Below are 26,734 nucleotides of genomic sequence, written 5' to 3'. Positions count from 1 at the left end.
TGGCCACTTTGAAATGTAATTTTTAATTGTTCGTTCACTTCAGCGCGAGACCATATGCCGTAAGCGTTCAGAGAAAGCAGCTCATTATTTCTGATGAACACTGGATGTCAGTTTTGCACGGATGCGGCGAGGAATAAATCAGTGGCTCGTAATGAGGTTAGGCATGAAGGTTTGGCTGCTTTCATTCATAGAAAGAAGAAAGTGCAGCGCTAATGCTGTAATCATTTAATGCAATTACATATGAAACTGCTCAGGATGAAATTAAAATAGCCAGCTAATTTGAGCAGATTAATGCTCTTATTATACATATATAATATTATATATTTTTATTTAAATAATAATTATTTAATTTAATATATTTTCTGTTCTTTAAATATAATTTTGTGTAAAATTAAAATAAAAAATAGCTAACTTTTTATAATTTTGTATTGTATTTTATAATATGTTTAATTATAATACGTATTTTAATGTTTAATATTAATTTTTTTTTAATATGCTTGGCTAATTTGAGCAGATAACCTAATTAATGTTATACATATATAATATTATATACTTTTTATAATATATATATTAAATTATTGATTTAAATAATATAAAATTATTGATTTTTATGATAGATATTATAATAGATTTTATTTAATTTAATATATTTTCTGTTTTTTAAATATAATTTTGTGTAAAATTTAAATAAAAAATAGCTCTCTTATATTACATTTTATAATTTTATATTGTAATTTCTAATATATTATGTTTAATTATAATATATATATTTTTTAAATGCTTGGCTAATTTGAGCAGATAACCTAATTAATGCTCATGTTATACATATATAATATTATATACTTTTTTATAATATATATTTAATTATTGATTTAAATAATATAATATTATAGATGTTTTATAATATATATTATAATAGATTTTATTTATTTATTTTAATATATTTTCTGTTTTATTAATAATTTTGTGTAAAATAAAAATACAAAATAGCTAACAAATAACATTTTATAATTTTATCTTATATTTTATAATATATTGTTTTATTATAATACATATTTTCATGTTTAATATTTCATTTTTTACTATGCTTAGCTAATTTAGATAGCAGATAACCTAATTAATGCTCTTATTATACATATACAATACTATATACTTTTTATAATATATATTTAATATATATATAATTTAAATAATAAAATATTAGGATTTATAATATAATAAGATAATAAAAATATAATAAAATAAAATAAAAATATAATATAATAAGATAATAAAATAATAAGATTTAAATAATATATATTTTTTATAATGGATTATAATAGATTTTATTTATTTAATTTAATATATATTTTAGTTTTATATATATATATATTATCATTTATACTTTTTTTTACATTTTATAATTTTATATTATATTTTATAATATATTATGTTTAATTATAATACATATTTTAATGTTTAATATTTCGTTTTTTTAATATGCTTGGCTAATTTGAGCAGATAACCTAATTAATGCTCTTATTATACATATATAATATTATATACTTTTTATAATAAAATTTTATAATATATATTTAATTATTGATTTAAATAATATATAATTTTTTCTAATATATTATAATAGATTTTATTTATTTAATTTAATATATTTTCAGTTTTTAATATAATTTTGTGTAAAATTAAAATAAAAAATAACTAAATTATATTACATTTTCTAATTTCATATTATATTTTATAATATATTATGTTTAATTATAATACATATTTCAGTGTTTAATATTTTTACTTCATATATTAAATATTCATGGTTATATATATGTATATATGTGAATATTTAATATATTAAATTATTCTTTTTATTATTAAATTAGTACTATTATTATTACTTTTGGTAGTCCAAAAAAGCAGTTAACAAATGTTCCTGACAACTTCCGTTTATTTGTCCTATTGGAAATGGGAAGTTCTGGTTATGTTCTGCACATTTTGATTAATGTAGTATATCATGTATGTATCTCATACAGATTATTCGCACACGTATGCGACAGAAATCCGAGCAGTAATATGCTAAACACAGCCACTGTAGCTGTCACCGGCTTCCTGTTCCCGTCTCATTCACATGCGTCTGGCTGTGGCTGAATGGAAACCAGAGTCTCCTGGGACTAGTTTAACCATTTCTCTTTCCTCAGAGCCGGTTCTTCTCCTCGCTCAGAAGTTCTGCTCTCTCTGGCCCATATAGCGTGACACTAGATAAACGGCGCAGAGAAATCCCGCTTCCCCTGGCGCTTCAGCTGCTGTCATTGGCCGAGTTAATAAGGAGCAGGCAGTCAGAGCTCTGCACTAATTGGAGCTGAGCGTCGGTTCAGAGACGGCCGTACGTCAGAGCGGGTCCATTACTGTACCGCGGGTCGTTTCAGTGACAGCGTCTCACGAGCACCTGCTGTAGTCTTCTCTCTCAGACCCGCAGACTCTCACGGGCCGCTTTACAGGAAATGAGTGTTCACACTGTGATTGTGGCTTCAGGGAAATGTGCTGCTGTAGTGTGAAGATGATATATATATTACTGCTCTGCTCAAATCAGATCTGATTTTGTTCTTGCAACTTGCTGGATCAAGCCTAATATGTGTGTGTGTGTGTGTGTGTGTGTGTGTGTGTGTGTGTGTGTGTGTGTGTGTGTGTGTGTGTGTGTGTGAAAGAGAGAGCGTGAAACCCAGAAACCTGTCACGTATTTGCATGTAAAAGAATATAAACTCAACATCTGCACCTGATATTTACATGAGCGTGTGTCAGCAGCAGACGCTGACTGTTTAAACATGTGACACTAACACACCTCAGATCCTCACCAAGCCCCGTAGAACATATAATGGGCTAATTTCATCAATAATAATTCAGCCTTTGAGATTCAATTAAATATAATTATATTTAAATTGGCATTTCACTCAATTCTCAATCTTAAACAGTTTCTTGTTCATAGTTCATTGTTGCAGTGCATTCTGGGATTGCACATTCTGTGAATGTCAGATTAAAATGTCATCTAGGTAGGCAGCGCACTAGTTTTTGGAGCGGAGCTGCTGACTATCACCGAGAGTTTCACAGCAGGTTCCTCTGACATACTGAGAGTTTCTGCTGATGTTGCAGTGATTATTCTTACTCGACATCTATAGAAAGACATCATTATCGTAATGCTGATATTCAGAAATGAGTTTAGATCTTTACATCTTCAGGCTGTTCAGATGCACAGCATCCAGCAGCAGGACTTGTGCTGTTTACTTCCTGTGGCACTTCCTGTCAATAACATGATGAGAAGAAAGGGAGAGAGAGCAGTGCTTGCTAGCATTCTGGGTATGGCTGCGCGATTTGAGGAAAAAATCAAATTGTGATTTTAAAATGAGATTTAAAGATCAATTAGCGTTGCACACCTGTAGGTCATAGATAGGTGCGTAGGAAAAAAGACTGGTAAAGTCAAAATACGAAAAAACAAGAAAATCCCTGAGAAAATGAGATTTAAAAAAAAAAAAAGTTTGCTGGACAGTATCTCAAAATGTTGTCATAATGTTATTATTAGTAGTAGTACTATTATTACTAAATAAATAAAAGAAACAATGAATATTATAATGAATTTTAGTAATATTTAATAATATTTCATTGTAAAATAAATGTATTTTTGAGTAATAATATTTATTTATTTTTATTTAAATATGTAATATTAAATATTTTAATATTTAAATATTTAATAGTAAATATTTATTTATAATAATATTTATTTTTAATATTTAAAAAATAATAATATAATATTATTAACAATTTTATTTTACAGTAAAAATGTAAAAGTGCAAAATCAAGCTTTTATTGTAGGTGGGAAACCACAGGGAGCCCTTAAAGCTTCTTAATTATCATTTAATCTAATTAAATTTAATATTTGATATTGCAATATTTTATGAAGACCCATCTTTCTGAGTATTTCTGAAGTTTATTTAGGCCATATACAGTTTAAATACTTGAGTTTTTATAAGTCTTGTGTCATTTAAACACTCGATGTTTGATGTTCCTGGAGTAAATGTGAGCGTTGTTTGTCCCGGCAAAAATCACTGTCAGGATATTGAGGCTGACCTGACAATTTTCCAATTATTGTGTCTGTATTTGCTAAGCTGTTGCTAGTAGGTTCTGAGTGCTTACTAGATCGACTGATAACTTTGAGATGTCTAAACCCTTGAGATGTCCAAATGTGTGCTAATGTCTTGCCATGAAAGAAGAGCCCGTGTAAACAGACTGAAGACGTGTGCGTGTATGAGAGAGCAACAGATCGCTATCAGCTGGAGGAAATGGATTTCATCTTTGGGCTCCAAACACACTCTGGATGAGCTCTTAAAGAGGCCCTGTTCGGCTTTTTTCCATGTTCATCTGTCTGTAGTGTGTAATGTTGCTGTTTGAGCATGGAAAAGCTTCTACAGTGCCTGAAACGCCTCCATCTTCACAATATTCCTCATTTAAATAATTCATATGCAGAATAAAGGGGCGGGGCCTGGTTGAGTTAGTTAGTAGTGTGTTGAAACTGGCGGTTATGGTAAGGGGCGGGACATTTCCCAAACACCAATCACAACACACTGCTCCAGCCGACCAATCAGAACACATTGTGCTTTTCAGAAGGAGGGGCTTCATAGAGACAGGAACTAAACAGAGCGTTACTGACAGACTGGGAAGAGAGGAGCTGCAACAATGGAGAATATGAGAAAAATAATCAACATTCAAGTAGGAAAACGTCTCAGGTTATGACTATAACCATAGTTCCCTGAGAGAGGGAATGAGACACTGCGTCCCAAAGGGGGCGTTCCCATAGTGCACCCTTCGGGTCGCAGTGCGAGTTCCCTCGAAAGGGAACGTCTCAGGTTATGACTATAACCATAGTTCCCTGAGAGAGGGAAGGAGACACTGTGTCCCGAAGGGGGCGCTATGTTCTAGTAGAGCACAAAAACAACATCAAGGGTATAAAATGGCTTCTTTTATACACAGTTTCAAAATACTGAGAGCTAGCTGGTCATTATCACAAAATAAACCCCTTTAGAGTGATAAAAGAGCTTCACATTGGCATCCAGATGACCCTAATGAGTTTATTTAGCACTAGATTATATTATTATCATTATTATTATCCTCTTATATTTATGTGCCATCTCATGGTCAAATTTTACTGAATTGAAATGCTATATTGTATTTCTTTCTGCTTTGTTGTAGTAAATCAATTGTTGCTCTTGACAGTGTAACTTTTATAGTGTTTGATGTAACTTCTCCAATCAAACCCAACATCAGTGACTCCGCTGGGTCCAATAAAACAAAGAGAAAGACGTTCAAGGATGTGCGAGGCGAGAAGTGAAGGTTACGCTCATTTGTGCGGGAGCGAGAGCTCAATTAGGCCTGGAGGGAGACGAGTCGGCGGCCGGTGGAGATGTTGTACATCGCTCTCTCTGTGTGAGATTCAGTGTTTTTATGTGCTAATGAGAAACCCTGGACCAATCCCTCTCTAATACACACTTTGGAGGCGGACGTTCAATTAAATCCTGAAGAAAAGTGTTTCTTTTCTCCTGACAGAAGTGTGGTAAAGTTATGGTAAAGCTGAGCCAAACAGGTTGCCCTGTCCCAATCTCCTGTCATTGGTTGAATCAAAAGAACTGACCCATTAGACACTGAATCTGAACATGTGACCCATGACAACCAATCACTGAATGAAACCTGAGCTCATTTGAATACAGATGGATGAATGTTTATTGAACTGACCATCTGCTGTTCTTCTCCTCCTGTCACGCTCCATACTGTCAGAAGTACCATGGCATTACCATGTGTTTGAACATTGTACTGTGGTAATAATAGTACCTAGGAATGCCATTTAAATGCCATGGTAAGTGAATGTTGCCAATATTTCTTTGTAAGGATCTTCTTAGTGCTTAAGAATGGATCTTTTCTGATATTTCACTAGAATTATGAGTTTTTTCCACAGCATTTTAGGTGATTGTCCCTGGAATTATTGGTGATTTTTCTCCACAGAATCATGGGTGAATTTTGGACGGTATTATTGGTGATTTTTCTCAGAATCATGGGTGAATTTTGGCCGGTATTATTGGTGATTTTTCTCCAGAATCATGGGTGAATTTTGGCCGGTATTATTGGTGATTTTTCTCCAGAATCATGGGTGATTTTGGCCGGTATTTTGGCATGGGTGAATATTGGACGGTATTATTGGTGATTTTTCTCCAGAATCATGGGTGAATCTTTGGCCGGTATTATTGGTGATTTTTCTCCAGAATCATGGGTGAATATTGGACGGTATTATTGGTGATTTTTCTCCAGAATCATGGGTGAATATTGGCCGGTATTATTGGTGATTTTTCTCCAGAATCATGGGTGAATTTTGGACGGTATTATTGGTGATTTTTCTCCAGAATCATGGGTGAATATTGGACGGTATTATTGGTGATTTTTCTCCAGAATCATGGGTGAATATTGGCCGGTATTATTGGTGATTTTTTCCAGAATTGAATTTTGGACGGTATTATTGGTGATTTTTCTCCAGAATCATGGGTGAATATTGGCTGGTATTATTGGTGATTTTTCTCCAGAATCATGGGTGAATATTGGCGGTATTATTGGTGATTTTTCTCCAGAATCATGGGTGGCCGGTATTATTGGTGATTTTTCTCCAGAATCATGGGTGAATTTTGGACGGTATTATTGGTGATTTTTCTCCAGAATCATGGGTGAATTTTGGACGGTATTATTGGTGATTTTTCTCCAGAATCATGGGTGAATATTGGCCGGTATTATTGGTGATTTTTCTCCAGAATAATGGGTGAATTTTGGCCGGTATTATTGGTGATTTTTCTCCAGAATCATGGGTGAATATTGGCCGGTATTATTGGTGATTTTTCTCCAGAATCATGGGTGAATTTTGGACGGTATTATTGGTGATTTTTCTCCAGAATCATGGGTGAATATTGGCTGGTATTATTGGTGATTTTTCTCCAGAATCATGGGTGAATATTGGCTGGTATTATTGGTGATTTTTCTCCAGAATCATGGGAATTTTGGCGGTATTATTGGTGATTTTCTCCAGAATCATGGGTGAATCTTTGCTGGTATTATTGGTGATTTTTCTCCAGAATCATGGGTGAATCTTTGCTGGTATTATTGGTGATTTTTCTCCAGAATCATGGGTGAATTTTGGACGGTATTATTGGTGATTTTTCTCCAGAATCATGGGTGAATTTTGGACGGTATTATTGGTGATTTTTCTCCAGAATCATGGGTGAATATTGGCCGGTATTATTGGTGATTTTTCTCCAGAATAATGGGTGAATTTTGGCTGGTATTATTGGTGATTTTTCTCCAGAATCATGGGTGAATTTTGGACGGTATTATTGGTGATTTTTCTCCAGAATCATGGGTGAATATTGGCCGGTATTATTGGTGATTTTTCTCCAGAATAATGGGTGAATTTTGGCTGGTATTATTGGTGATTTTTCTCCAGAATTATGGGAGAATTTTGGCCGGTATTATTGGTGATTTTCACCACAATTATGGGTCAATTTTTGCTAGTATTGGTAATTTTCACCAGAATTACATTTTATTTTTACTAGAATTTTGTCAATATTTGCTGGTATTACTGGTGATTTTTCAGTATTTTTTTGCTGGTATCATTGGTGATTTTCGCTGGATTTTTCAGTGATTTTTCACATTGTTTATGATCTTTATGTCTAGCTATTACTAATTTCTAAAAAAGTAGCCTGGGTTGATATTTAGTCATCCATCATGAACCTCAAGGTAAATCCGTTGACCTCCTTCTGCTCCAGGATTATATTATCATGCTGAACTCATGAAACTGGGTGATTTTTCATCATATATCATGTGCTGACTGGATCGAGATGCTCAAAGCTCAATTATTTGATCTCCACAATGAAAACCTGACCCCACATTTGTTGATTACAGCATGATATAATCATAATCATCAGTAATCAGCAGCATAAAACAATCATTACTTTCTCCCAGCAGTATTTGTTGTTTGATGATTGAGCCTCATACAGAACAGTTGAATATCTGAGACTCTCCTGCCCTCTAGTGTTTAACTCAAGCATGTGCGGCTCATGATTTCACACACTGTTACATTAGCTTGTATACATCAGTGTTTAAATATGAGCTTCAAATAATCATTGAAAAAAAAAAATTAAGTGATGTTTCACACTTATAATCCTGAAGAAGAGCATCACTTTAGACCCTGGTGTATGAAGTACTGTGGTGAATTAATAACACAAGGTGAAATATAAACCGCAGGATTACATTAACCCTGGGTTAAATACAATCTTTAATAACTTAAAGGGGAAAAACCCCAAAAAAGTGATGATTCATCTGAAGGATCATGTGACACTGAAGACTGGAGTAATGATGCTGAAAATTCAGCTTTGATCACTGGAAATAAATTACACTTTACTATATATTCATATAGAAAACATCTGTTTTAAATTGCAAAAATATTTCACATTTTTACTGTATTTACTGTATTTTTAAAAATAAGTGCAGCCTATGAGACGTCTTTAAATATCTGTAAAAATGCAATGCATCCAAACTTTTGACCATATACACATTCTCCAGCAGAGGTTGTTTCCCTCTGTAATGCTGTGAAACATGATTCATCAGGCCTTGAGCGTTTTGTTGTTGTGAGCGATCGGTGTTTCCTTCAGAAATGTGAACGCAGCATAAACGTCACTCAGAGTGATGGAGAGGACATTTCTCCTGATGAATGTGGCTGATAGCAGGTCATGTTGTGTTCTGGGAATTTGTCATTGAGATGCCGCGGGACGGCAATTTAGTGGCCGTAACTCAACGAAAAGATTCATCAGCACAAATAAAGAGAGAGAGAGAGAGAGTTATAGCCAGAATATAAAAACCTGATCAAGTCAAATTTACATAGAAATGTATTTTCTTCTCTTTACCACCTGACCGAATGATTGATGTTGATTAATTGTTTATGCTTTATTTGATTTAAATAAGAGATATTGCAGTGTCAGCTGCTCATTTATTGCTAAATAAACAGAATAAAGGTTGATCTTGTCCACCAGGTGGCATTGTGTCCCTCGTAATGAACAATACATACAACACAAACCTGCTGCTGAAATATTCTTGTCTTGTTTCTGAACTTCTCAGAGAAATTAATATTGCGAAGTGATTGCTCTTTCAAAGCTCAATATTAAATAAGTCATATATGCTTTTTAAGTCATTGAATCTTGGAGAATGATTTTGGATAAATTTAATATCTCCTACAATTCTGAATAGACAACTAAACTTGAATGAATGATTCAGTGACTCACTCATAAAGACTTCGCTTGTTTCATTAATGAATGAATCAGTGTTTTTTTTAATGAAACTCTTAAATGTATGATTCAGTGACTCACTCATGAAGGCTTCGCTTGTTTCATTAATGAATGAATCAGTGTTTTTTTAACGAAACTCTTGAATGAATGATTCAGTGACTCACTCATAAAGACTTCACTTGTTTCATTTTTTAAATGAATCAGCATTTTTGAATGAATGATTCAGTGACTCACTCATAAAGACTTCACTTGTTTCATTTAATAAATGAATCAGCATTTTTTTTTTAACAAAACTCTTGAATGAATGATTCAGTAACTCACTCATAAACACTTCACTTGTTTCATTAATGGATGAATGAGTGTTTTTTAGCAAAACTCTTGAATGAATGATTCAGTGACTCACTTAAAGACTTCACTTGTTTCATTAATGAATGAATCAGTGTTTTTAAACAAATCTCTTGAATGAATGATTCAGTGACTCACTCATAAAGACTTCACTTGTTTCATTAATGAATGAATCAGCGTCTTTTTGAACAAACTCTTGAATGAATGTTTCAGTGACTCACTCATGAAGGCTTTGCTTGTTTCATTAATGAATGAATCAGTGTTTTTTTTAACGAAACTCTTGAATGAATGATTCAGTGACTCACTCATGAAGGCTTCGCTTGTTTCATTAATGAATGAATCAGTGTTTTTTTTAATGAAACTCTTGAATGAATGATTCAGTGACTCACTCATGAAGGCTTCGCTTGTTTCATTAATGAATGAATCAGTGTTTTTTTTAATGAAACTCTTGAATGAATGATTCAGTGACTCACTCATGAAGGCTTCGCTGGTTTCATTAATGAATGAATCAGTGTTTTTTTAACGAAACTCTTGAATGAATGATTCAGTGACTCACTCATAAAGACTTCGCTTGTTTCATTAATGAATGAATCAGTGTTTTTTTAATGAAACTCTTGAATGTATGATTCAGTGACTCACTCATGAAGGCTTCGCTTGTTTCATTAATGAATGAATCGGTGTTTTTTTAACGAAACTCTTGAATGAATGATTCAGTGACTCACTCATAAAGACTTCACTTGTTTCATTTAATAAATGAATCAGCATTTTTTTTTTAACAAAACTCTTGAATGAATGATTCAGTAACTCACTCATAAACACTTCACTTGTTTCATTAATGGATGAATGAGTGTTTTTTAGCAAAACTCTTGAATGAATGATTCAGTGACTCACTTAAAGACTTCACTTGTTTCATTAATGAATGAATCAGTGTTTTTTTGAACAAACTCTTGAATGAATGATTCAGTGACTCACTCATAAAGACTTCACTTGTTTCATTAATAAATGAATCAGCATTTTTAAACAAATCTCTTGAATGAATGATTCAGTGACTCACTCATAAAGACTTCACTTGTTTCATTAATGAATGAATCAGCGTCTTTTTGAACAAACTCTTGAATGAATGTTTCAGTGACTCACTCATAAAGACTTCACTTGTTTCATTAATAAATGAATCAGCATTTTTAAACAAATCTCTTGAATGAATGATTCAATGACACTCATAAATTCTTCACTTGTTTTATTACTAGATGAATCTGTTTTTGAATGAATGATTCAATGACTCACTCATAAAAACTGCACTTGTTTCATTAATAAATGAATCAGCATTTTTAAACAAATCTCTTGAATGAATGATTCAATGATAAATACATTTTTTTATCATTGTCACTTGTCACCACCTACTGGTGTAACAATGTAATCGATACAATCATTATTTGAAGCATCAAGTTACTTTCAAAAGGTGATTTACTCTGTTTTGATCGCTTCAGTAGACAATGTTTATATACGACCTATAAACTTTCATCCCAGCTTTATTTAAATTACAGAAAACAATTTTTAACACTCAAATATTTGATACAGGGACAGGAAGTTGCATCTTGAGGCAGGAAATCTCAGGTCACAGCAGGTTATTGTGGGATTCATTCAAATCCATCCACATCCAGTCTAATCTTCGGTAAAACAGTGGGATTATAGAGATCCACACAGGATCATCAGGTGTCAGGATGGTGCAGTATGTCAGCTGATGATGTTTGATTGGTGTTGAGCCGCTGCTGTCACACTACCTGAACTGAATGACAATAAACTTCAGTAATGTGACATTTGAGTGAAACTGAAAATAATTTGATTGGCTAGCGAGATGTGCACAGTAAGAACAGAGACATTTGTTAAAGGGATAGTTCACCTGAATGTACACAACCTCACGTCATTAAAACTCAATATGACTTTCTTCTGTGGAACACAAAAAGATATCAATGGGATATCCAGTGTTGTTTGGATCCCAAAATATTTCGTCAAAATATTTTCTTTCATGTTTCAGAGAATAAAGACAGTCATACAGGTTTTGAACGACATGAGGGTGAGCGAATGATTTTTGGGTGTACTGTCCCTTTAAGAACATGAGCTGGTTCATATTGATGGTCGGAAACTGAATCTGAAAGATCAAGATAACTGAAAATATTCCAGAAAGTTAAAAACACATTATTTATGTCTTCTTCTCACTGTTCGTCATGCACTGTTTATTATTTATTTGTGATTTAAATATGTTTTTGAACATTAGTCCACGAGACCATTCCCATCATTCCTGGAATATGTTTTATTTTAGTTCAATAATCCTGAATGTTGTATTTAGCGTCATATTTCAACGTGCAATTTTACAGGAATGAGTTTAATTTATTATTATTAATAATTATTTTATTAATAGTTCATATGTTTTACTTTAGTTCATCCAGATAATAATACTGAATGTTGTGTCAGTTTTAGTTTCAAATTTTAAAGTAGAAAATTTGCAGGAATTAATTTATTAATAAAACTTAATTACAATAATAAAATATAATATAGAATAAATTAATTTATTTTTTTCATTATTATTTATATCTAATCAGAATGAATATCTTCTTCTCACAGTGACCGTTCTCCATGCATTTTATTTATTTATTGTTTTGGGGAACATTCATATTTATGTCCTGATTTATGTTCATATTTTCTATCTTACATTTGCGTGTACATGTAATCATTTAGCAGACGCTTTTATCCAAAGCGACGTACACATGAGGAGAACAATCGTGTGTTTTTAAGCAGGACATCAGTGATTTGGGTCTCGGAGCACTTTGTTGGGATTATATAACTTCATCCAGACATACAGATGATGAAAATATACAGATGTAGTTTGTGATGGTGTGTGTGTGTGTGTGTGTGTGTGTGTGTGTGTGGCATCTGAATCTTAGAGTGGATTAGTCTTTTAAAGTGGACGGAAGCGTAATGAATTACAGTCCAATCCCTCCTCCTGACCACTCTTAATCTGCACATGTGTGTGTGTGTTCTGTGTGTTTAGATGCTTCCTCTGGGATTATGTATTTTTCAGGACACCGTTCTCACGTCAATATGGCTTTTTTAAGTTATTGTTCATGTGTGTATTCATTCATACAGTCACTGAGATCTGCAGCCGTTTGAGTTTGTCTCAGTGTTTTTATATCATTTTATACATCATGTTTCGTTTTGGTATCTCTGGTCATTTGTTTTTGGATATGCATGTACATATCTGTCTTTTCACAGTCCATTTTACTTCCACAATATAATACATTTCTCTGTGAGGGGAAAAATTATCTTGATTATGATCTTTTCTGTGAAAAAAAAAATTGATTAGATGGTGAAAAGTGACAAATTAAGATGGTCTGATGAGGTCAGATGTGAAGGGAAACTATTAACTAAAACTAAACTAAAGCCATAAAAAAGTTTTTACTTGAAATAAAATAAATGATAACTGAAATAAAATATATTTTTATAAAATATAGTTTTCTGAAATAAAAGACATGGCAAAATGTCTAATTTTCATTTAGTTTTAGTTGATATACTAAAATAATAAACCAAAACTGAAATAAAAATTAATAAAAAACTAACTCTCTCTCTCTCTCTTTCTATATATAAAATTACTGAATTACTGAATTTTTAAAAAATGAAAATCATAAAATTAAAATATTTAAAATATTTATCAAAAATAAAATATTAAAATATGATACTTTAGAATAACGTGCACTGATGAATCGTCAATAAATAGTCACAGTGTTTTATTGCACATCAAATTAAAAACTAAACTAAAGCCAAAAAATTTTAATAAAATGTTACTTGAAATAAAATAAATGTTTGAAATTGAAATAAAATATTTTTTAAAAGTATTCTGAAATAAAGTTTTAGTTTTAGTTGATATACTAAAATAAAAAAACTATAACTGAAATAAAAATTAATAAAAAAAACTAACTCTCTTTCTATGTATAAAATTACTGAATTACTGAATTTAAAAAAAATGAAAATTATAAAATAAAAATATATAAAATATTTATAAAAAATAAAATATTAAAATCTGATACTTTAGAATAACGTGCACTGATGAATCATTCACAAGGAGTCAATAAATAGTCAGTTTTCTTCAGTGTTTTATTGCATATTAAATGTAATAAATTAATTTAAAATTAATTAAATTAAACTAAAGCCAAAAATTTAATAAAATGTTACTTAAAAAATAAAATAAATATTTTGTAAAAGTTTTCTGAAATAAAGTTTTAGTTTTTTTTGTTCATATATTAAAATAAAAAAACTAAAACTGATATAAAAAGGAAAAAAAATAAAACTCTCTCTCTTACTATATATTAAATTACTGATTTACTGAAAAAAATTTAAAAATTATAAAATAAAAACATTCAAAATATTTATAAAAAAATAAAATATTAAAATAACGTGCACTGATGAATCGTTCAAATTAAGACCAAGAAGGTAAATAGAGTCAATTATGAATTCATATTGATTTATTGCACATCAAATTGGCATCGTGTTTATGAATGTTACCTTTAAATCTGACATTTAAAATGTGTTTCTGCATTTGTGCCACACTATATGAACTATAAACGATACGAGGAAGATGTTTTTCCACACACACACACACACACACACACACGCTGGTGTCCAGATGGCATTAGTGGACCTGTAATCCATGTGTGGTTTCTGCTCCGCACACAGCTGGGATTACAGTGGGCCAGTCGAGCGTCTCTGTGCGTCTCTGTTCATTGATGAGCATCTCTGCTGTCCGTCAGTCCGTCAGTCTGTTTGATTCAGGTGTCGGTGACAGGTAAGCGTGAGGGAGTCAAACATCAGCTGTGGAGATGAATTCATATCTCAAAGTCAGGATCTGTGTGTTTAAACTGATCAAATATAGTGGATGTACTGCCATCTTTATGCAGATTTGTGTGTTTGTGAAAATATTGTTATTTTGACCGACTTCAGCGTCATATGATGTGTACGTTATGCTTTATTATAATATCTAAGCGTGTTTTTGTCTGTTAATTGGTCATGTAGACGCACACACACCGACACACACGGTTTGTAATCAGGCTTAATTTCGCTGGCAGATGATAACTAGTCCAGGAGAGGATTCCCATGATTCAATAGTATGTGTTTTAGTTCATCCAGATAATAATCCTAATTGTTGAATTGGTGAAATGTATTTAATTTATCTATTTTATTTAATTTCTAATGAATTTCACAGTACTTTTGATTTAGAAAGATGCATAATAACTCATTTCTTCATGTCGACATTGATGGAGAACAAATACCTTTATTATGAATTTGGTGAGGTAAAGAAAGAAGTATAAATATCATGTTAATTGGAGTTATGATGCATCTCTCTCTCTGTGTGTCTCAGGTGTGTGTTTCCTGTGTTTGGTGGACGTGGTTCCTGTGAAGAATGAAGATGGCGTGGTGATCATGTTCATTCTGAATTTCGAGGTCATGCCGGACGATAAACTGCACGACCCACAGGATCTCAATCACAAGCTGCCTCTGCTGTGGCGCCATTCCAGTACGTCACATGTGTCGTCTTCTCTTTCATGAAACGCTTCAAATCATTACATTCAATACACTTTTTTTAATGATTTATAATTTAATAATTTATAATATATAATATAATTATTCCATAGTATATTTTTCTTCCATTTTAACATCCTTAACAATGTATCTATTTTTTTCACATTTGAATAATTGTAATAATTTGTCAATTAATTATTTTATTAAGGGATGTGTTATTTGAACTGCAAAAAAAAAAAAAATATATATATATATTATTATTATTTTTTTCATTAATTCTTCCATACAAAAATGTGTTATTTGAGCTGTAAAGTGTCTAAATTGAGAAAATAATTTAATTGAGAAAAAAGTATTGAGAAAAAAAGTATTTTTTTTAAATAATATTAATGATAATTTAATAATTTAATAATGATATTAACATATGACCACCCTCATTTAAATATTACTACACATTTAGCAATTTCAGTGACTGTCTTCAGCTGGGTTGTTGTAACTTTTTTTTGTTAATTAATCTTTTTAAATAATTTTAATAATTTGTTAATTAATTTTACCATACAAAAAATGTTGTATTTGTACTGCAAAGTGTCTAAAGTGATAAAATAAATTTTTATATATTTTTTAAATTGAAACATTTTAATAATTCTTTACTAATTTTAATAATTTGTTAATTAATTATTTTATACAGAAATGTGTTATTTGAACTGCAAAGAAAATAATTATTTCATGCATATTTTTAATTATTTAAAAAAAAAAAAAAACATTTTTTTTCATTAATTCTTCCAAACAAAAATGTGTTTGATTTTTTTTTAATAACATTAATAATAATTGAATAATTTCAATAATGATAATTATTATTAAAGTATCGATTTTTTTTATTCCATAGTATATTTTTCTTATATTTTAACGTCCTTATGCAGTTATGACAAAGTGACAAAGGTCATGAAAATTCATTAGTCAAAGAAATTGTGAAAACCATGAGCTCATTAACATAATGCTCATATGCTCATTAACATATGACTGCCCTCATTTAAATATTACTACACATTTAGCAATTTCAGTGACTGTCTTCAGCTGGGTTGTTGTAACTTTTTTTTTTTGTTGTTAATTAATCTTTTAAAATAATTTTAATAATTTGTTAATTAATTTTTCCATACAAAAAATGTGGTATTTGTACTGCAAAGTGTCTAAAGTGATAAAATATATTTTTATATATTTTTTTAAATTAAAACATTTTAATAATTCTTAACTAATTTTAATAATTTGTTAAATAATTATTCTATAAAGAATACTTTTTATTTTTTAATATAATTTAAAAAAAAAAATATATATATTTCATGCATGTTTTTAATTATTTTTTAAAAGAATTTTACTTTTTTTTTCATTAATTCTTCCATACAAAAATGTGTTTGATTTTTTAATTTAATAATGATAATCATTATTAAAATTTCAATTTTATTATGGAATAAATAGTATATTTTTCATATATTTTAACATCCTTATCCAATTATGACAAAGTGACTGTAATGGAAAGGTCATGAAAATTCATTAGTCAAAGAAATCGTGAAAACCATGAGCTCATTAACATATGCTCATTAACATATGACCACCCTCATTTAAATATTACATATTTAGCAGCTTCAGTGACTGTCTTCAGCTGGGTTGTTGTAACTAATTTCACATGCAAAAAATGTTTGTTTTACCCAATCATAAAAGAGGTCATTTACATATTAAAATCAAATGGCAAAACCTGCCAAAGTAGAGAATGGCCATGAAAATCAAAATGATGATGTTTTCTCTGTGTGTTTGCCGCAGATCGAGCTCGGGGCATCCGTTTACGCCTCCCCCTCCTGAACTCCCGGAATAACAGTAAATCTTCTCTGCGGGAGGATCCCGAGGCAGGCCGAGGAACGGGTTTCCCCAGCAGCTCCCGCGGGCAAAGCCACGAATCCCTGCCGCTGGGCGAGCTCCTGCCCCTGCCAGAACACAAACGGCCCCGTCTGGCCACCGCCTCCACCATCTCCACCTCCCTCGTGACCACCCCGCCCTCGCTGCTGCCCGAAGACCAGCGCAACCTGCTGGGCAGCGACCCCTCGTCGCCTCCTCCGGCCCCGCCGCACCCCGCCACGCTGCCCCTGGGTCAGTCCTCGCCCCGACCGCAGCGGCTCAATCCCGAGGCCTCCGTGTCCAACTGCAGCCTGACCAACAGCCGCTCGCGCGAGAGCTTTCACAGCATGCGCCGCGCGTCTTCGGTGGACGATATCGAGGCCATGCGGCCCGAATGGGACCGGAAGTACCGGACCCGGCCCACCTGCAGCAGCACGGGTGAGAAAACGACAGGAAATTGACATTTAAAAGATTTCTATCTCAAACAAATGCTGTTCTTTTGAACTTTCTATTCATCAGAGAATCCCAAAAAATAAAATATATGACGGTTTCCACAAAAATATGAACCGTTTTCAACATTCATAATAATCAGAAGTGGTCACATGATGTGTGCATTTCCTCATGTTTCAGTAATGCAGCAGGTCATGTGACATTCAGTTGTTTCATATGAAGAATATTCAATAAATCCGAGTTTAATACACAAAATGATAATAACTACCAGAAAATAAATAAATAAATAGATAAATTGTTATGAATATTTTTAATTAATCTTTTAAAATAATTTTAATCATTTGTTAATTAATATTTCCATATAAAAATGTGGTATTTGTACTGCAAAGTGTATAAATTGAGAAAATAATATATTTTTTTAATTAAATAATCTAATCTAGTCTATGCATATTTTAATAATTTTTAACTCATTTGAATCATTTGTTAATTAATTATTTTTTTTTATAAAGAAATGTTTGAACTGCAAAGAAAATAATATTTTTTAAATTATTTTTATGTAATATTTTTTTCATTAATTCTTTTATACAAAAATGTGTTATTTGATTTGCAGTGTCTAAATTGTGCAAAATATTTTTTTTGATTAAATAAATGTTTTGCATATTTTAATGATTTTTAAACTAATTTTAATAATTTGTTAATTAATTATTTTATAAAGAAATGTATTTGAGCTGCAAAGAAAATAAGTTTTTTAATTATTTTTATGCATATTTTTAATTATTTATTCAAATAATGTTTTTTTTTAAACTACAGTGACTAAATTGAGAAAATAATGTTTTTTTTTATTAAATAATTTTGTGCATATTTTAATATTTTTTAACTAATTTTGATAATGTGTTAATTAATTATGTTTTTATAAAGAACTGCAAAGAAAATAATTACTTTTCTTTTAAATTATTTGTATGCATATTTTTAATTATTTATTCAAATAATGTATTTTTTTTAAACTGCAGTGACTAAATTGAGAAAATAATATATTTTTTAATTAAATAATTTTGTGCATATTTTAATAATTTTTAACTAATTTTGATAATTAATTAATTATGTTTTTATAAAGAACTGCAAAGAAAATAATTACTTTTCTTTTAAATTATTTGTATGCATATTTTTAATTATTTTTAAAAGTTTTTTTTTTTTTCATTAATTTTTCCATAAAAAATTGTTATTTGAACTGCACTGTCTAAATTGGGAAAATTATATGTTTTTAATTAAATAATTTTTGTGCATATTTTAATAATTTTTAATTAAATTTATTAATTTGTTAATTAATTATTTTATAAATAAATGTGTTATTTGAACTGCAAAGAAAATAATTAATTTTTAAAATTATTTTATGCATATATTTCATTATTTTTTATAAAATAATTACATTTTTTTTTCATTAACTCTTCCATACAAAAATGTGTTATTTGTACTGCAAAGTGTCTAAATTGCAAAAATAATTTTTAAATATCTTACTGATCCCAAGCGGTAGTGTAGATATGATTTGCTAATAAATACTGTAAATGTCAAAAGCATTTCAGAATAATCAGAAGACTTTCACAAGCTGAATGAAAATCTCTCTCTTCCCGCAGGTGCCATGAACAACAAGTCCAGCATCCTGAACTCTACCTCTGACTCGGATCTCATGCGGTACCGCGCCATCAGTAAGATCCCACAGATCACGCTCAACTTCGTGGACTTCAAACCGGACCCTCTCATCGCCCTCCCGGCCGGAGAAATGGACATCATCGCACCCTGCAAACTCATCGACCGCACGCACAACGTCACCGAGAAAGTCACTCAGGTAAGACGCTTCTGCTCTTGACCTTGATCGGTTGTGCTGGAGTTTCCTGAACGAGGCTGATAGTAAACATTAGTCCTCATTACTCTGAGAAGAGTTACAGCTCATCTTTTCCCCAGACGGGCGTAACTGGGTTAATTTAATACCGGTGACGCGTGACGCCCGTGTGCTGATGCTCATCTCTGGCAGATTAAACGGAAGGAGGGCGGCAGGGATTGACGCTTCATGATGAAATCATGACTGATGAGCGTGTGCTTTTGAGTTTGAGAGCGTCACGTTTCATTCACACCTGCTGTCCTGCGTACAGGAAGTGGTCACATGATGTGTGCATTTCCTCATGTTTTAGTAATGCGGCAGGTCATGTGACGTTCAGTTTAATGTGAGTTGTTTCATATGAAGAATATTCAGTATATCCGTGTTTAATGCAAGTTAAATTCTATCGACAGCATTGGAGACAATGATAATATCCACCAGAAAATAAATAAATAAATACATTTTTTGCATATTTTTGTTAATTAATCTTTTAAATTAATTGTTATAATTTTTTATTATTTTTTCCATACAAAAATATGATATTTGTACTGCAAAGTGTCTAAATTGAGAACATAATATTTTTTTTATTAAGTCATTTTTATGCATATAAAAATAATTTGTTAATTAATAACAAATTATTTTTATTAATAATTTTAATTTTAATTTGTTAATTAATTATTTTATTAAGAAAAGTGTTATTTTAATTACAAAGAAAATACTTAAATTTTAAATTATTTTAATGCATATTTTTATATATTTTTTAAAAATATTTTTATATTTTTTTCATTAATTCTTACATGCAAAAAATAGTTATTTGAACTGCAATTGAGAAAATAACGTATTTATTAAATTAAATATTTATGCATGTTTAAGTTTTTTTTAAATAATTGTAAAAAATCATTAATTATTTTTTTATAAAGAAATGTTATTTGAACTGCAATTAAAATAATTACAATTCTAAACTATTTTTATGCATATTTTTAATTATTTAAAAAAAAAAAAAAAAAATCATTAATTCTTTCATACAAAAATGTGGTATTTAAACTGCAAAGTGTCTAAATTGAGAAAATAATATTTTTTAAAATTAAATCTTTTTTTATGCATATTTTAATATAATAATTATTTTATGAAGAAATGTGTTATTTGAACCACAGAAAATAATTAAAATTCTTAGGCATATTTTTAATTATTTTTTAAAAACTGTTTTCAGTAATACAAAATTGTGTTACTTTAACTGCAAAGTGTCTAAATTGCGAAAATAGTTTAAAAATTTAAAAATTGTTATGCGTATTTTTGTTAATTTTTAAAAATAATATTAACACTTTAATTCTTCCAAACAAAAATGTGGTCTTTTCTAAATTGAGAAAATAATATTTTTTTAATTAAATAGCCTAATTTTAATGCATATTTTAATAATGTTTATTTTTAATTAATTATTTTTATAAAGAAATGTGTTATTTGAACTGCAAAGAAAATGACTATTTTTTTATTATTTATTATTTTATGTATATTTTTGTTAATTTTTAAAAAAAAAAATTTTCATTAATTCTTCCATACAAAAATGTATTATTTAAAATACAAAGTGTCTAAATTGCCCTTATAACGATTGGACTATTATTGTACGACTTTAGTTAATCGTCACTGATGTACTTCCTGTGGGCGGAGTTTGATCTTATATCCTAAATCTTGTCACTATACCTTCGAGAGTGTATTTGATCATTTAACATCTCGTATTGAACCCGTAACTCTCCATTTTCATTACTATGCATCATATTGTGGGCGACTGTTATCATCCATTCATCACAAACTGCTCTTTTTGGTTGTATGCTGTTGTCATGGTGATGTTGATGATGTGATTACTTTAATTAGAGCGATTAGATAAGCTCTAATCAGCATGTGTACACGCTGTCAGATTCGGCGTGTCCCGTTCACCGCCTCTCAGAGAAGTCATAATGCAGCTGTTTCTAATCTGTCCACAGCAGGATTTAAGGAAGAATTCACTATTGATTGCCGCAGTGAGTCTTTGTGAGATGAGTTTGTGTGTGACTGTGCATGTGTGTGTGTGTGTGTGTGTTGTGCTTTGAGCTTTTGTCCGCTGGATCAGACTGCGTATTGAGTCTAACTACCTGTCGGAAGATTGGATACACCTGCATAACAGAACATAACACACGTGTCACAATTAAAAACTCTCATATTTGAGCTGCATTCCCTCATTGAAGCACTTCATGACGCTCTTTCTTCACTATCCTCCTCAAATCAAGGAAATTCATACATAAACACAGTTTGTATTGTCATAAAACTCATTTCTGTCACACATAAGATCACTCAAGTGTGTCCAAACTTCTGTCTGGTAGCGTGTTCGTGTTGAGACCGATCGCCGTCTAATCCAGCAAACTCAAAAACACAATACACACAACTGTTCATTTACGGAGGTTATCATATAACAGCGTAAATAACATCTAAATGTGTGTGTTTGTGTGCTTTCTTCTCCAGTATGACAGCCGAGCCCGATTTCTGCTGGAATATTAAAGTTTGACGTGTGTGTTTCAGGTGTCAGAGATGATATACACTGGTCAAAAGTTTGGAAAAATTTATATTTTTTGTTTTTTAAAATTCGTTTTTTGGAATGTATTTGATCAAAAAATACTGTAAAAATGTGAAATATTTTTATAATGTAAAATAACTGTTTTCTATGTGAATATATAGTAAAGTGTAATTTATTCCTGTAATCAAAGCTGAATTTTCAGCATCATTACTCCAGTCTTCAGTGTCACATGATCCTTCAGAAATCATTCTGATATGATGATTTGCTGCTCAAGAAACATTTATGATTATTATCAGTGTTGAAAACAGATCATATTTTTGTGGAAATTGATACATTTTATGTTTCAGGATTCTTTAATGAATAAAAAGTTAAAAAGAACAGCATTTATTTGAAATAGAATCTTTTGTAACATTATAAATGTTACATTATATGCTGGGTTAAAAACAACCCAAGTTGGGTTGAAAATGGACAAACCCAGCAATTGGGTTGTTTTAACCCAGTGGTTGGGTTAAATGTTTGCCCAACCTGCTGGGTAGTTTTATTTAACTCAACTATTGTTTAAAAATTACTGTATTGCTTAATTAAAATTAACCCAAAGTATGTTGGAAATGAACATTTATTAATGTTCAATGAATAATTATTAAACAATAAACATTTATTAAATTGCTTATTAATACATTGTATATTAATAAACTATTAAACTATAAAATTTATATTAATAAAATATTAAAGCTTATTAATAAACATTCACCTTTTGTCTATTATTGTTGCCTCTAATTGCATCTGGTTTTTAATTTCCCAACTATTTTGGGGTTCATTTTAAGCTAGCCATATAGCAATTTTTAAACAATAGTTGGTTTAAATAAAACTACCCAGCAGGTTGGGCAAACATTTAACCCAACCGCTGGGTTAAAACAACCCAATCGCTGGGTTTGTCCATTTTCAACCCAACTTGGGTTGTTTTTAACCCAGCATTTTTTAGAGTGTATAATAAAATGTCACTTTTGGTCCATTTAATGTCCTTTCTGAATAATTCAGCATTGCATCACAGGAATAAATTACATTTTACAATATCTTCAAATAGAAAACAGTTATTTTAAATGGTAATAATATTTCACAATTTTTCTATTTTTACTATATTTTTAATCAAATAAACGTAGCCTTGATGAGCAGAAGAGACTCTTTCAGAAACATTAAAAAATATGAATTTTTCCAAACTAGTGTAGGTGGGTCACAGTTTCTTTCTTTGACACCACAGCTGTGTGTTTAATTCATGTTGGGCTATATTTAGTGGCACACACTAACACACACACACACTCGCTGGGTGATGTATTAAGCGACACGCATTGCACAGAAACATTCTTGCTTTTCTGTCCTTAACACACACACACACTCATGTTTACCCCTTAATCTGTGTGTGATTACATCAGAACATTGTATTATTGTGTTTCCTGTAATCTGTGCATTGTAGAGATGATCTCTGGAACAAAAGTTCAGTGAACGACTAACCTGCTGTACCGCCTTTTTCCTGATGGTGGCAGTACATCACAGTTTTGCACTGCAGCCACATGACTTGTGTTTTGGCAGGAACTTTGGTTACCATGGTGAATTTAGAATGTTTGAGAGGTTGTCATGGCGACACAGCTCATGTTTAGAACTTTAGAACTTTAAAACGTTTAAAATCAAAAGTTTATTATTCCATAATTATCAATGATGTATTTGGAAATGTGGTCGATATGAGGGTGAATAAAGACACTCAAGGACAAACATTTGTTTATTTGGAATATTGTGCTCTGATCAATCATTCATAAAAAGACTTGGAATGTGTATTAATGAAACTTTCATTGCCAGTGTAAAACATTCTCTCTGTGTCTTTGATAGAAAATACATCAGTCCTCTGAGCACAAGCCTTTCAAACACGGTTTATTCAGCCATGCAGGGTTTGATTATTAATTCAGACCAAAGAAATGCAACACTCATCAATAATGAATGATTAATATTATGCATTCCCTTTCGCTGACGTCTCAGAAATCTTAAAAAACTGTTACAGTGCTTAACTAATGTCAGAAATGGAGCGCACAATAACCTCAAAATAAATAAAAAGAGTAAAGATATGCATGGCACTGTCTGAAGCAGAAGTGTGTCAGATCCCTAAACAGGCTGATTTAATCAGTTTATAATTAGAACATTACAGATTCATTCTAGAGGAGATGCAGATGAAGAACATGCTAATTTTATTTCAAGCTGAATTTATTTATTTATTTGAGTTTTATTAAGGATTCAGACTAAAAATCAAACAGCAGTCCACATATGACAGGTCATTGAAGTAAACAGAACGAATGAGTCTTATTATACATTTAGCCGTTACAGTATTAGCCTTTTTTTGTGCCAAAAATAGTCATACATTTTATTTTTTTTAATTTATTCCACCCTCTCTCTGACTGTCCACTTATAGCTTTAGTAAGCCTTTTTTGTGCAAAAACTTTTTCTGTCTTTCTTTCTTTCTTTCTTTCTTTCTTTCTTTCTTTATTTCTTTCTTTCTTTCTTTTTGATTTGAACATTTTTGCTCATACCGATAACCGATAATTCTTTATATTTGAAAGCCGATAACCAATATATTGGCCGATAAATCTAAATCAAAATTTTAATATAATTTATATAATTTTATATAAAAAGTTTCATCATTAAAAGCCATGTCCCAACACACAATTATAATTATATTATATATTTAATATATAGATAATTAAATATTTTTAAATAATTAATAATATAAATAATTGTATATATAATATAAAATTATTATCTAATTTTAATTTTGTGTAGCCTGTGTGTGTGTGTGTGTGTGTGTGTGTGTGTGTGTGTGTGCGTGTGTGCGTGTGTGCGTGTGTGTGTGAAATAAAATAAAATCATCAATAGTTCTCAAGTTATGACAAAATATATTAAAAAATAAAGTAAAGTAAATGAAAAAATTCTCTACATCAAAGTTCTCAATTGATTTTGTGTTATGACAAAATATATAAAAAAATCAAACAAAAATTATAAATAAATTAAAACTAAAAAATACAATACAAAATAAAAATAAACCAAACAGACTAAAATAATAATAAAATAAAACATAAAACCATAAAATAGAATAAAAACATAAAATAAAAATAAATGTGTCAACATCAGAAAATCATCAAACCAAAAAAATAATCAAAATAAAAAATAACAATAATAATAATAATAATAAATAAAATAAAGTTCTCTTCATCAGTAGCTCCCAAATGGTTTTGTTTCATAAAACAAAATAAAACAAAATAAAATAAAATAAAATTCTTTCTTTCTTTCTTTCTTTCTTTCTTTCTTTCAGGAATGCACCGATATGAACATTTTGGCCGATACCGATAACCGATAATTCTTTATATTTGAAAGCCGATAACCGATATATTGGCCGATAAATCTAAATCAAAGTTTTTATATAATTTTTGAGAGCCTGATTACAAAAACAAAAGTCTCACCATTAAAATCCATGTCCCAACACACAATTATAATGTTCTCATTATAATATTAAGTAGTCTATATGACAGACTTGCGCTGCACATGTTGTACTTTACTGTATTTTCCTTTTTGAAGTGATTTTCAACCATATTTCAAGCAATTCAAAACCATAATGATGAACAGTGAGCATCTGAAGTGTCTCAGCTGAAGGAAATAATCCATGATTTATCAGCTTTAATAAATTTTCTTATTGTGCCATTAACGATAACATTAAAAATGAACATATATCGGCCGATACCGATATGGTGACCGATATATCGTATATCCCTTCTTTCTTTCTTTCTTTCTTTCAGGGATGCACTGATATGAAAATTTTGGCCAATACCGATAACCGATAATTCTTTATATTTGAAAGCCGATAACCGATATATTGGCTGATAAATCTAAATCAAAGTTTTTATATAATTTTTGAGAGCCTGATTACAAAAACAAAAGTCTCACCATTAAAATCCATGTCCCAAGCACACAATTATAATGTTCTCATTATAATATTAAGTAGTCTATATGACAGATTTGCGCTGCACATGTTGTACTTTACTGTATTTTCCTTTTTGAAGTGATTTCAATCATATTTCAAGCAATTCAAAACCATAATGATGAACAGTGCACATCTGAAGTGTCTCAGCTGAAGGAAATTATCCATTATTTATCAGCTTTAATAAATTTTCTTATTGTGCCATTAACGATAACATTAAAAATGAACATATATTGGCCGATACCGATATGGTGACCGATATATCGTATATCCCTTCTTTCTTTCTTTCTTTCTTTCTTTCTTTCTTTCTTTCTTTCTTTCTTTCTTTCTTTCTTTCTTTCAGGAATGCACTGATATGAAAATTTTGGCCGAAACTGATAACCAATAATTCTTTATATTTGTAAGCCGATAACCGATATATTGGCCGATAAATCAAAATCAAAGTTTTTATATCATTTTTGAGAGCCTGATTACAAAAAAACAAAAGTATCGCCATTAAAAGCCATGTCCCAACACACAATTATAATGTTCTCATTATAATATTAAGTAGCCGATATGACAGACTTGTGCTGAACGTTGCACTTAACTGTATTTTCCTTTTTGAAGTGATTTCAATCATATTTCAAACAATTCAAAACCATCATGGTGATCAGTGCACATCTGAAGTGTCTCAGCTGAAGGAAATAATCCATGATTTATCA

General features: G+C 30.7%; 1 protein-coding gene across 2 annotated transcripts in view; it reads left to right on the top strand.

Annotated features, from left to right (window-relative positions):
• Positions 1 to 26,734, top strand: part of kcnh2b (potassium voltage-gated channel, subfamily H (eag-related), member 2b) — a 215,690-nt gene that overhangs the window by 93,393 nt on the left and 95,563 nt on the right. For both annotated transcript variants that reach the window (XM_048174472.1, XM_048174471.1), the window contains exons 3-5: positions 15,106 to 15,261; positions 17,079 to 17,588; positions 19,232 to 19,443. In XM_048174472.1, coding sequence (XP_048030429.1) covers positions 15,106 to 15,261; positions 17,079 to 17,588; positions 19,232 to 19,443 — 878 coding nt within the window. The remainder of the gene's footprint in view (positions 1 to 15,105; positions 15,262 to 17,078; positions 17,589 to 19,231; positions 19,444 to 26,734) is intronic.

The sequence above is a fragment of the Megalobrama amblycephala genome, linkage group LG22, assembly GCF_018812025.1.
Source record: "Megalobrama amblycephala isolate DHTTF-2021 linkage group LG22, ASM1881202v1, whole genome shotgun sequence".
Taxonomy (NCBI): Eukaryota; Metazoa; Chordata; class Actinopteri; order Cypriniformes; family Xenocyprididae; genus Megalobrama; species Megalobrama amblycephala.
The sequence above is the reverse complement of the archived record's forward strand: the minus strand, read 5'-3'. Positions and strand labels throughout refer to the sequence as shown.